At 31.5% G+C, this 11,166-nt stretch overlaps 1 protein-coding gene across 4 annotated transcripts; it reads left to right on the top strand.

The window, feature by feature from the left end:
- Positions 1-830: 830 nt before the first annotated feature.
- On the top strand, positions 831-7,428 carry LOC8262646 (pentatricopeptide repeat-containing protein At1g06710, mitochondrial). 4 transcript variants are annotated; one of them, XM_048372140.1, is made up of 5 exons: positions 831-3,929; positions 5,339-5,562; positions 6,202-6,432; positions 6,550-6,938; positions 7,069-7,428. In XM_048372140.1, the coding sequence occupies exons 1-2, from the start codon at positions 1,035-1,037 to the stop codon at positions 5,381-5,383; spliced, it is 2,940 nt and encodes a 979-aa protein (XP_048228097.1). In that variant the 5' UTR covers positions 831-1,034; the 3' UTR covers positions 5,384-5,562; positions 6,202-6,432; positions 6,550-6,938; positions 7,069-7,428. The 4 variants fall into 4 exon arrangements, with proteins under 4 accessions (XP_048228097.1, XP_048228095.1, XP_048228094.1 ...); XM_048372138.1 differs by having other exon boundaries at positions 6,542-7,428; XM_048372137.1 differs by having other exon boundaries at positions 6,550-7,428.
- Positions 7,429-11,166: the final 3,738 nt, after the last annotated feature.

Here is an 11,166-nt window from a genome sequence, read left to right on the forward strand (position 1 = left end):
GTTTTTATATTTTTACAATTTCATTGTAACATTTTCATATCCTATTTTTATTTTATTTGCCTCTTATATATCTCAATCAACTTATAGAAATAGTATTTATAATTTAATACTAATATAATACGAACCATCGATAATAAATACTTTTATAATAATATTAAACAGTCATATGTCTAAAAAGTTTGTAAACATATTTAAAATATATTCAAAAATTATCTTTTAATTTAATTATAAATTACAAAAATATATGTTGCTATTATTTGTTTCAAATTGAAAACAATTAGTTAGCAGTCATATTATTTGAAAACAACTATTGTATTAAAGTCAAATTTAATTTGAGAAATACCTTATAAAATATTTATCATATTATTTTAATTTAGTACTAAAATAAAGTAACATACAAAATATAAAAATGTCATTAGAAAAACTATAAGGTATGCATTTGCAAAAACGTGAAACCACATTAGAGCCAATAAAAAATGTTAGTATGTTTGTCAATAATTTGTTAATAGAGTAAACCATAAAGTAGTATTTCGTCACAAAATAAATTACAGATTTGTTTTTGTAAATAAGTAATTTGTTAATGGAGTAAACCATAGAGTAGTATTTCGTCACAAAATGAATTACAGATCCATTTTTGTAAATAAGTGAAATTACAAGGTAGGCTTTTTTTTATTTCTTATATATAATTAAAATTTGTGTTTTAATTTTAAGGTTTGAGTTAAATTAACCAATTTTGAGACCAAAATTTTGGATTAAGTGCTGAAAATGTCGAAAAAAGCTAAATTAAGCTTATGCCATAAGTTCAGATATCAAATTGAACCTTATCCCTTCCTTTTATCCAAAAAGTTCATTTCTGCTTCATTTGATGTTCTTGGACAAGGTTGGGGGGCAAATTGACCCTTTGTCCAAAGGTTCGGAAAGGACGCAAATTGTGTTGCGTGCAGGCAGGCACAAGTCTCTCTAAACCCTCCCTCCCACCTTAAACCCTGAGTGAGTAAGTGAGTGAATGACTAAATCAAAATTAAAATTACCAAATGACAAAAAGATTATCATTCATCATTCTCTCTCATTCACTCAAAAATCCTGTATTCCCCTCCAGATTCATCTCTACCTCTTCCTCTGATAATCTTCACGGATTGGTGGATCCGGAGGACCCATCTACATCCGATAATTCTCGGGTTGACTATTTTACTAATGAAGAGTTCTCCTTTTTACGGGATTCTTTGTTAGCTCCCAATGATGCCCGCCAGAAGCTTCACGCAGGTAAGTTCTCCAATGATGCTGTTTCGATTGCGCAAGCTATTTTGAATAATCATGATGGTTTTGGGATCAATGCCCAGAAATTTCTTAGGCAATATAGACCAAAATTGACTCAATCATTGGTTGTTGAGGTTCTGAATCAAATTAAAAACCCCGAATTGGGCATTCATTTTTTTCTATGGGCTGGTAGGCAAATTGGGTATTGTCACACTCTCCCAGTTTACAATGCATTGTTAGAAATTATTGAAACTAGTACTGAAACTAATGATGGAGTACCACAACATCTTTTGCTTCAAATTAAGGATGACGAGAAGGAAGTGCTTGGGAAGTTGCTTAATGTTTTGATTCGTAAGTTATGTCAAAATGGTTTATGGAATGCTGCATTGGAAGAGTTAGGTAGGCTTAAGAACCTTGGGTACAAGGCTTCAAGATTAACTTATAATGCATTACTTCAAGTCTTTTTAAGAGCTGAACGACTAGACACTGCTTATTTGGTCCTTAGGGAGATGCTGGCTTTGGGATATAGCATGGATGAGTTTACTTTGGGCTGTTTTGCATATTCCCTTTGTAAAGCAGGGAAGTGGAGGGATGCGTTGGCATTAATTGAGAAAGAAGAATTTGTGCCTGATACAAAGCTTTATACCAAAATGATATCTGGATTATGTGAAGCTTCTCTTTTTGAAGAAGCTATGGATTTCTTGAATAGGATGCGCGCAAGTTCTTGTATTCCTAATGGTGTGACTTATAGGATTTTGCTTTGTGGATGTTTGAAGAAGAAGCAATTAGGTAGGTGTAAAAGAATACTAAATATGATGATTACAGAAGGTTGTTATCCAAGTCCTATGATATTTAATTCTCTTGTTCATGCTTACTGCAGATCAGGAGATTACTTTTATGCTTATAAGTTGCTCAAGAAAATGGTAATATGTGGGTACCAGCCTGGTTATGTGGTTTACAATATATTGATTGGTGGTATTTGTAGCACTGAGGATTTGCCTAGCATGGAAGTGATTGGGTTGGCTGAGAGAGCCTACAATGAAATGCTTGAAATGGGGGTTGTATTGAATAAAGTCAATGTCTGCAATTTTACACGGTGTCTATGTTGCATTGGGAAATTTGAGAAGGCATATAATGTAATTCGTGAAATGATGAGTAAGGGCTTTATACCCGATAGCAGCACATATTCCAAAGTCATTGGTTATCTGTGTAATGCATCTAAAGTAGAGAAGGCTTTTCAGTTGTTTCAAGAGATGAAAAGAAATGGTATCACTCCTGATGTCTATACATACACAACATTACTTGATCGTTTTTGTAAAGTTGGTCTAATAGAACAGGCTCGTAACTGGTTTGATGAAATGCAACAAGATGGCTGTGCTCCAAACGTGGTGACTTATACGGCTCTTATACATGCTTACCTTAAGACAAGGAAGTTATCTAGGGCAAATGAAATTTTTGAGATGATGTTGTCTAATGGTTGTGTTCCTAATATTGTTACATATACAGCTTTAATTGATGGCCATTGTAAAGCTGGAGAGACTGAAAAAGCTTGCCAAATTTATGCAAGAATGAAGAATGATAAAGTGGATATCCCTGATGTAGATATTTATTTCAGGATTGTTGATAGCGAGTTGAAAGAACCAAATGTTGTTACTTATGGAGCCTTAGTGGATGGTTTGTGCAAAGCCCACAAAGTCAAAGAGGCAAGGGACTTATTAGAAACTATGTCATTGGAAGGTTGCGAGCCAAATCAGATCATATATGATGCTCTCATAGATGGATTTTGCAAGGTTGGCAAACTAGATGAAGCTCAAGAAGTGTTTACCAAGATGTTGGGGCATGGATGTAGTCCAAATGTATACACTTACAGCTCTTTGATTGACAAGTTGTTTAAGGATAAAAGGTTAGATCTTGCATTAAAAGTGTTAACCAAAATGCTAGAAAACTCGTGTGCTCCCAATGTTGTTATTTACACTGAGATGGTAGATGGTCTATGCAAAGTTGGAAAGACAGATGAAGCCTATAGACTGATGCTTATGATGGAAGAAAAGGGATGTTATCCAAATGTCGTGACTTATACTGCCATGATTGATGGCTTTGGGAAAGCAGGCAGAGTTGACAGATGCCTTGAGTTGTTGCAGCTAATGACTTCTAAAGGTTGTGCACCAAATTTTATTACCTACAGGGTTTTGATAAACCATTGTTGTGCTGCTGGCCTTTTAGATGACGCTCACAAACTTTTGGAAGAGATGAAACAGACATATTGGCCAAAGCACATAGGAATGTATCGTAAGGTCATTGAAGGTTTCAGTCATGAATTCGTAGCTTCTCTTGGTCTTTTAGCCGAGTTGAGTGAGGATGGTTCAGTGCCAATTTTGCCTGTTTATAAACTCCTGATTGATAATTTTATTAAGGCTGGAAGATTGGAGATGGCCCTAGAGCTGCATGAAGAGCTCTCATCATTTTCAGCTGCGTACCAGAACACATATGTTTCTTTGATTGAGAGCCTTACACTTGCATGTAAGGTTGACAAGGCTTTTAAGTTGTATTCAGACATGACTAGGAGGGGATTTGTTCCAGAACTAAGCATGTTAGTTTGCCTTATCAAGGGGCTCCTTAGAGTTGGTAAATGGGAAGAAGCACTGCAACTTTCAGACAGCATATGCCAAATGGTTTGTCTCTCTAGCTTTTATTTCTTTCATAAAGGTCTTGGCAATTCAATTTTCTATGTTTTGAAAAGAATATGCGTGATTCAAATGGCAAACATATTTGTTTGTCTGTCTATGCATACACATAGAAATAAACGTTTACATATATGGTGTGCTTTTGATCATGCATTTGCACCAGCATCCAGCACTATTTACAAAGTCATCAAATAAGTAGTTGATAAGCAAGTTAAAGAGTATCATTAATCGTCTTTTGAGATTCTTTTCCTGGAGGAACTCTAGATATGAGCTATTTTCCTTGCCAAGAAATGAAATAGTCTGAATTCTTCAGCCATATCCTGTCAATGTATCCAAATGTAATCTGCTCTGCATTACTTTATCTTGCCAAGAACATCTTTTTGACCAACTTGTGAGTGACTTTGCTTTTTAGACTTATAAGGTATAAAAGCTAAGAAACCTCCTTGTCCATCTTTTCTGGGAAGAATCAAGTTATTTCTTGTTTAATACCTCTAGAACTTTTTTATGTATTTTTTCTACTAGTTGTCTTAAGAGAAGGACTAAGTTCATCCACTAAATAACAAAAGCATGGCTGTAACTAGTGAATTTAAGGATCTTCCGGTTCTTTTAGACTTACATTTTAAAGAAATAGACTGCATGAGCCTCACTGAATATCGTGGAAAACACTAGCTCTTCGGATGATGATATGAATCAGATTGTACAAGCTAGATTGATGCTTAAGCTTGACAGTTTGGCCTGAACTTGGGTTTTATGCTGTCAATGCTTTCACTAACATATTTGAAAAACCATATTTAATTTTATGATCTGTTAAGAGATCATATTGTTACTTAACCAGGTCAACATTCTGCATCATCAGTATGCAAATGTTACAGCATATGTAGCTATTTTGTATCAGCAGTTTCTTATGTATTCTATCTCACTTAAATGTGTTTAAGTTCTATCCTAGTTTGAAATTATCCACCACCTCATGGGTGTCGATAATTTATACTAAAGGTTTATAGGATGCCCTAACTGCTATTACTTATGAATTCAATTGCAGGAGTAAGTTGAATCCAAGCAATCTCTAGTTTATTACATCCGAAGTTAGGAAAATTTAGGTTGGGCATTGAATTTTAAGGGGACACTGAATGTTTTAAGTTTATTGTTAAGCAAGTACTGATGACTGCTTGAAATATCTTGATTCTTTTGTCTATTGGTTTCTTAAAACTGCAAACATTTGAGAACGTATTATGTACTAGTGACAAAGTAGTTTTTGCTTGTTTTCTCCAAAGGACCAGATATTGTCATTATAAGAGTTGGCAATGCCAAAAGTTTTAGTGGTGTGCAGTATTCATCTTTATCTTCTAGAGTATGTAGAATGTGAATTAACTTACTGAATTTTTTATGCAATTTAACAGGATATCCATTGGGTCCAACAAGAGCAGACAGTTGATACCAATTAGTTTTTGTTGGAATTTAAAATCATCTCAGTCTGGATAAATCCAATGATTATTGGGGCACGATCAAGTGCTCTCCATGAGTTTTGACTCGCATTTCCATTCAATCCAATGGCTCAATTCACATCTTTCAAGCATTGGATGTGGCGTATAAGATAAGACCTGCTCTTGATTCTGGATGTGGGGTAAGTGATTGGTAGATTTTAAATTGCTTTTTGTTGGTTTACTTGGTGGGACATGTTTGTGTTAATATATTAAATATATTACAATCCTATGTATCTGACTGTCATCTTTGCTGTTGTTAATTTTGTCTCTCGCCTTTGAATTCTTTTCAATGCATTATGTTTATGAATATGGATTAATTTGAATGGTACTGCAAATATTTGCGGAGTTGCCTATTTTGTTTGGTAATTTATAAGTTAACATGACAATAGAATATATTATAAATAGCCTAAGAATATTTCTTAGGGCTATTTTATGGGCATTCTTTTTTTTTTTTTTTTGTGTTTGACGAGCATTGTTTTTAGCTGTAATGGAAAAAAATTTAAATGTTCTCTTGTTTTATCAATTTTTGTTTTTGCAATTAATACCTGAATCTTTCACATTTATTTCAATTTTAGCCAATATGATTTCAAATTGACAAATAAGTCCAAAGCTTCTATGCAAATTCTTAAATTTGGCCATAATTTTATATTTCATACATTTTATCTAAATAATCCACTTACACGGGTGGGCTACATATTAATACATGAGACTGAATTCCGGTTTATAGGTTTTTGAATTTCATGTAACAAAATTACCACTATTGCTTTTCTTCTTTTTAGGTTGCAAAATTTGGAGGATATTGATGAACCGTTACATCTTGATGAAGACAATTGCACCAGTAGAGAGATATGGACCAATTACAGTTCCCCTTGGAAAGAGTTTTTCGAGCAAGTTTTGACATTCTAAGCATCCATAACCTACCATTTTGATTGAGATCATTTCATAAGATTGTTGTTCAAGATGCCTGGTGCGATGGAATATATGGCACTTCCATTCAATTCTTTGATTCAGTAAGTGTCTGTCATCTTAATATTTCACGCACACAGTTATAGCTTTTATAGCGAACTTGCTTTTGTTATTACAAAATGAAACATCTACAGCATAAATAATTTATACAAGTATTTCAGGAAACAGAAGTGAATAATATCAATTCTCAAATTCTCAGAAGAAAATGGATGGAGAATGCTGCATTCAATGGTGTTATTGCTATTTCCTAAGACGCCGTCATTTTTTTTGTTCTTTCTCCAAGGTCTGATTGGCCAGGTGGACCATAAGTGTTAGGAGATTGATTACAGTGTCTTGTCACGCCACCTAAAACCAGGAGTTTAGCTGCAAGGACGGCAAGAGACAAGCTCAACTCAAGATTCGGAGCGACAGAGAATCGAGTTGCAAGATCCTGCAGGGGCTGTGTCAAACAGTCAATTGCTGTGTCGAGGGTACCCAATAGTCACAAGTAGCGAGTGGCGAAGTCAAAGATCTCAAAATATCTCGTATCTTTGAATGATGATGGTGATTGGTGAGTTTAGGGATTCTATGATCACATTTTATATGAAAAGATATGTCATGAACTCATGATTAAGATAAAAGATATTGTGTCTGATACTTGGATTAATGAGACACATGTCCTCATATTTTACCAATGTCAGAATTCCGAATTAGAAGACAACTTGAAGCAAAAGCTGAAGGTCATAGATCAAACATTCATTGTGTGGCAGCGGGTCCTAGAATATCATGTGTTTCTTACTTGATGCTTGAACTAACCAGCCCTTCAAAGATAAGAAAGAGCCATTGTAAGCATACTTAATTTCCAATGTTGTCCGCAGGCCGAAAATAATTATATGGCCTTCTCTATTTTGGATGCAATTGACTGTCTTCTTTTAAAGCAGCAACAGTAGCAAAGATTTTCCTATTGTCTGCATATGTGTTGAAAGCTTCTGCATGAGATGAACATAATGGGACTGCACCCTCCATGGGAATTTAGATGGAGTTCATGTATATATTTTGCATGCATGAAAATTATATGTTTGGAGAAAAGCTGCGTTGATTTGCTTATTGATAAGGAAAAAGTATAAAATTTGACACAGTGGTTTGACGTTTTGACAGGAGTAATTGTGAATTTTATGGTGATGCATCAATACTTTGAAAATTAAAACATTATAAATTTGTATTCAAATTCATTAATACCATTAATTAAATAGTTGTAGTTTATTCATTTAGTGTTAATTGGTTGTAATTTCATGATCATTTTACTCCTTATTAATTTAGTTTTTATTTCAGACTAATCATGTCAATTTTTATAGAGTTTAGAGAGAAAAATTAAAAAGAAAAAAAAATAATCTCATAATTTAATTCTAATAAATTCTGATGACTTTTAAATGATACGATAAAACTAGAGCATTTTATATTTTATTATTTATTCAACAAAATCGATTTTGCAGTGATCAAACATTGTTAGAGATTTAATTTCTAAAATTATTGACAATAATAATAAATTTAAACATAAATTATTAACAATATAATTTTTTATAATATAAAGTGTAAAAAAAACTACACAATCAAACCACATTGTCAATTTTTTGTGCTTTCCCCAATAAATGGCTTACCTGCATTGTTATATTTTGCTTTTACTGTACCTTGTTTTGCACTAACCGCACTAAACATGCCTTCTTTCTTACATAATAAATTTAATTAGTGTCATTCTTCCTAAATCAATTGAAATTGGATACGATTTTTGCTTTTATATTTTGTTCTCCGAACCTTGAGGTGCAGTCTACGTACAATACATACATTAGAGTTCTGACGCCCATCTTTTTAAATGATTTATATTAAATATTTATTATTTATTAATTTTATTTTATTAAAAAGATATTTGTTATAATATAATTATTTGTAATATAATTTTAATTTAATTTTTCTTTTACTAACTGTAAGGACGATATATGTTGGATATTATATATGTCTATTTGAATCAATTAGCGAATATGGTGTTTATTAATGATAAATATCTATTAATAAATTAATAAATATTATGCTTATGAATAATGAATGTTTATGTTAAGCACAAAAATATTTCAATATACAACATAAAAACAATAAAATTAACTATCATAAAAAATTCACATTATTTTCATCTAAAAGCAGTATTGCACAGTGATACGAGGAATATATATAAAGTTAAACAAGAATAAATTAATAAACATACAAATTATAAATAATGAACATCTTTCACTAAAATATATTTAAAAACTCGATGGATTGTTACAATAATGAAATATAACACTTTTGGTTATAGAATTCTCAATTATATATGGATGAAATTTTTGTTTTATAAAACGTTCAAAGAATTAGTTTCATTCACTGATAATGAAACTTTTTAATATATAAAGACTTTCTAAAAACTATATTATAATAATTTTAATTAATAACTTATTTTTTATTTGTCAAAAGAATATTAAATTTCTAATTTTTTTAGAATATGACTAATTGAGAAAATTAAAATAACATATTAACAATTATGTTAATTTTCAAATTTTATTTATCTATAATATAAATATTTATAAATATATAAAATATGTACTTAATATATAATTTTTGGTATAATATTAATTTTTATAAGAAAATTTATCAGATTTAAAAAAAAACTAAGCAGCTAAAAATTTAAAAGACAAAGAAAGGGAAAATTACATAGGTAGTCTTTCTTGCAAAACATTATATTTTTATGTTTTTTTCTTTTTGTAAATTTATATTTTGTTTAACATTTATACCTTTCTAGTGAGGCAGCTCATGCTCTGCTAGGGGCTGCATTTTTCAGCTTAATTGTTATAAAAATATTATTATTATTATTATTATTATTAATATTATTTCTTAACTATAGTATCAATATAGGTTTTTATTATATAAGCAACTATTACAATATAATACAATATTAGAAACATAGTAAATACGCAACTAAAAATAGTTTTAATGAATATAGAGAAGTATCTAGAGTTAACAAGAAACGATAAGAGATACTCAGAGATAACAAGAATTAACAGAGAAAAAAAAAAAAAAAAAAGAGAAAAGAACAGAAGCTAATTTGAGAGAAACATTTATCGTTCATTATTAGGGAGAAGATCTAGGTCACTAAGAAAAAAGGCTGCTCAAGAAAGAATACTTTTTTGGAAACCTTTTTTTAATCAACAGAATTTTTCTCAATATCACTCCAGCACTAAATTCTTAGCCAGTTTTTAATTCAATTGCATCTTCATCACTTGAGACTCGCAAAACCATCAACTACAAACTTGAGGGTTCCTCCAAACATGCATCAATCATCATCCTAAACTGATTTCTTTATTTTTTATTTTTTTATTTTTTTCTTAGAAACATGACTAGGGTTGATCTTATATAATTAGATTAGGGTTTATATGGATCTACATGTTATTAGTTTATTGAATTTTGAAATCTGATAATAAGAATACTAGGATTTTGAATCTGATAATTTTGCCAAATATTAGGTTTTGAATCTGATTAGACACATACATAAGATTAATGATTAGATTTATATTTTCATCATGATTCAGTAATTAAATATATTTATTAGAATTGTATGATTAAACTACCGCCTTTCTTTACTGTATGTTCAGTTTTATAGGGTTTGTATAGTTTTTTAGGGTTTTCAGCTCAGATCGACTGTTATTTGCTATTTCATTTCATTTTATTTTCTTTCTTTTATAATTAATTGATTTTTACCCTTTGTGTATGTAAAAATTGGCTCTAGGAGCGCAAGGAATACACTGACAAGTCAAAAAGTCTGCCTAGAAACCCTAGAGCCAATTAGGTCTACAACATTTTATCCCAAAATTGGCCTTTTGTCGAGTCTTAATGTATTTTGTATATTGTATTAGATTCTTAGGACTTTTTCTTTGCAGTTTTAGTTGTAGTTTGGGTTGTATGGTTAGGTTTATTTGCTACATCTTATTTTGCTTATTTTTTACTTACTGTGTGATTATATATGTGTTGCGTGATTGATTAATTAAAATGGGTCATATAGACTTAGGACTAAAATTGGAACTAACATGAATATTGTAATCCAATAAGCTAATCCACATTAATTAGGCTTAAACTCTAAAATTGAAGTAGATTTAGTGGCCTTGGCATGTCTTAATTAGGATTAGGCTTTATTAGAATTAAATCCACACAGAAGGGGCCTTGTCATAATAAGTAGTCCATTAGGCCTAAAGGTTGGAAATCAAAAGCATAATTGTAATTGGGCTAGATTAAGTGTGCTATGTATGTAATTAATTAGTAAATTAGACTAACAACTCTAATATGGGCTGGGCTTGAATAAAATAGGTAGACCTAGGTAAACTATGTGTTATTTAGCAAGCCTGTGTATGAACTGCTTTTATTTATAGGGAATAATTGGTTAAATAATAAAATTAAAGACTAATATACACAAATAAGGAAGTTGGCTTCCGGATCCATCTCTGAATTTTGTGGCATAAACTTCCTTGTGGAATTTGAGAAATGCCACTAATTAGTAATAGTGTCTCGATGATTACCTGGGTGGCGACTCCCATCTCTACGCTAGTCTCAACGACTAGTTAGCGTGTTTTCAATTAGGTTAAAAAGTCTTACAGTGTCGTAGTCGCTAAAGACACACTTGGGTGCATGCCCGAGGCTGCCGCCTATAGTGTCCCTTCTTAATCAACTTGTCAATCTCTCTCTTGAGATGAATGTAGTCCTCTATATCATGACCATGACCA

Source organism: Ricinus communis, chromosome 3, assembly GCF_019578655.1.
Source record: "Ricinus communis isolate WT05 ecotype wild-type chromosome 3, ASM1957865v1, whole genome shotgun sequence".
In the NCBI taxonomy this organism is placed as follows: domain Eukaryota; kingdom Viridiplantae; phylum Streptophyta; class Magnoliopsida; order Malpighiales; family Euphorbiaceae; genus Ricinus; species Ricinus communis.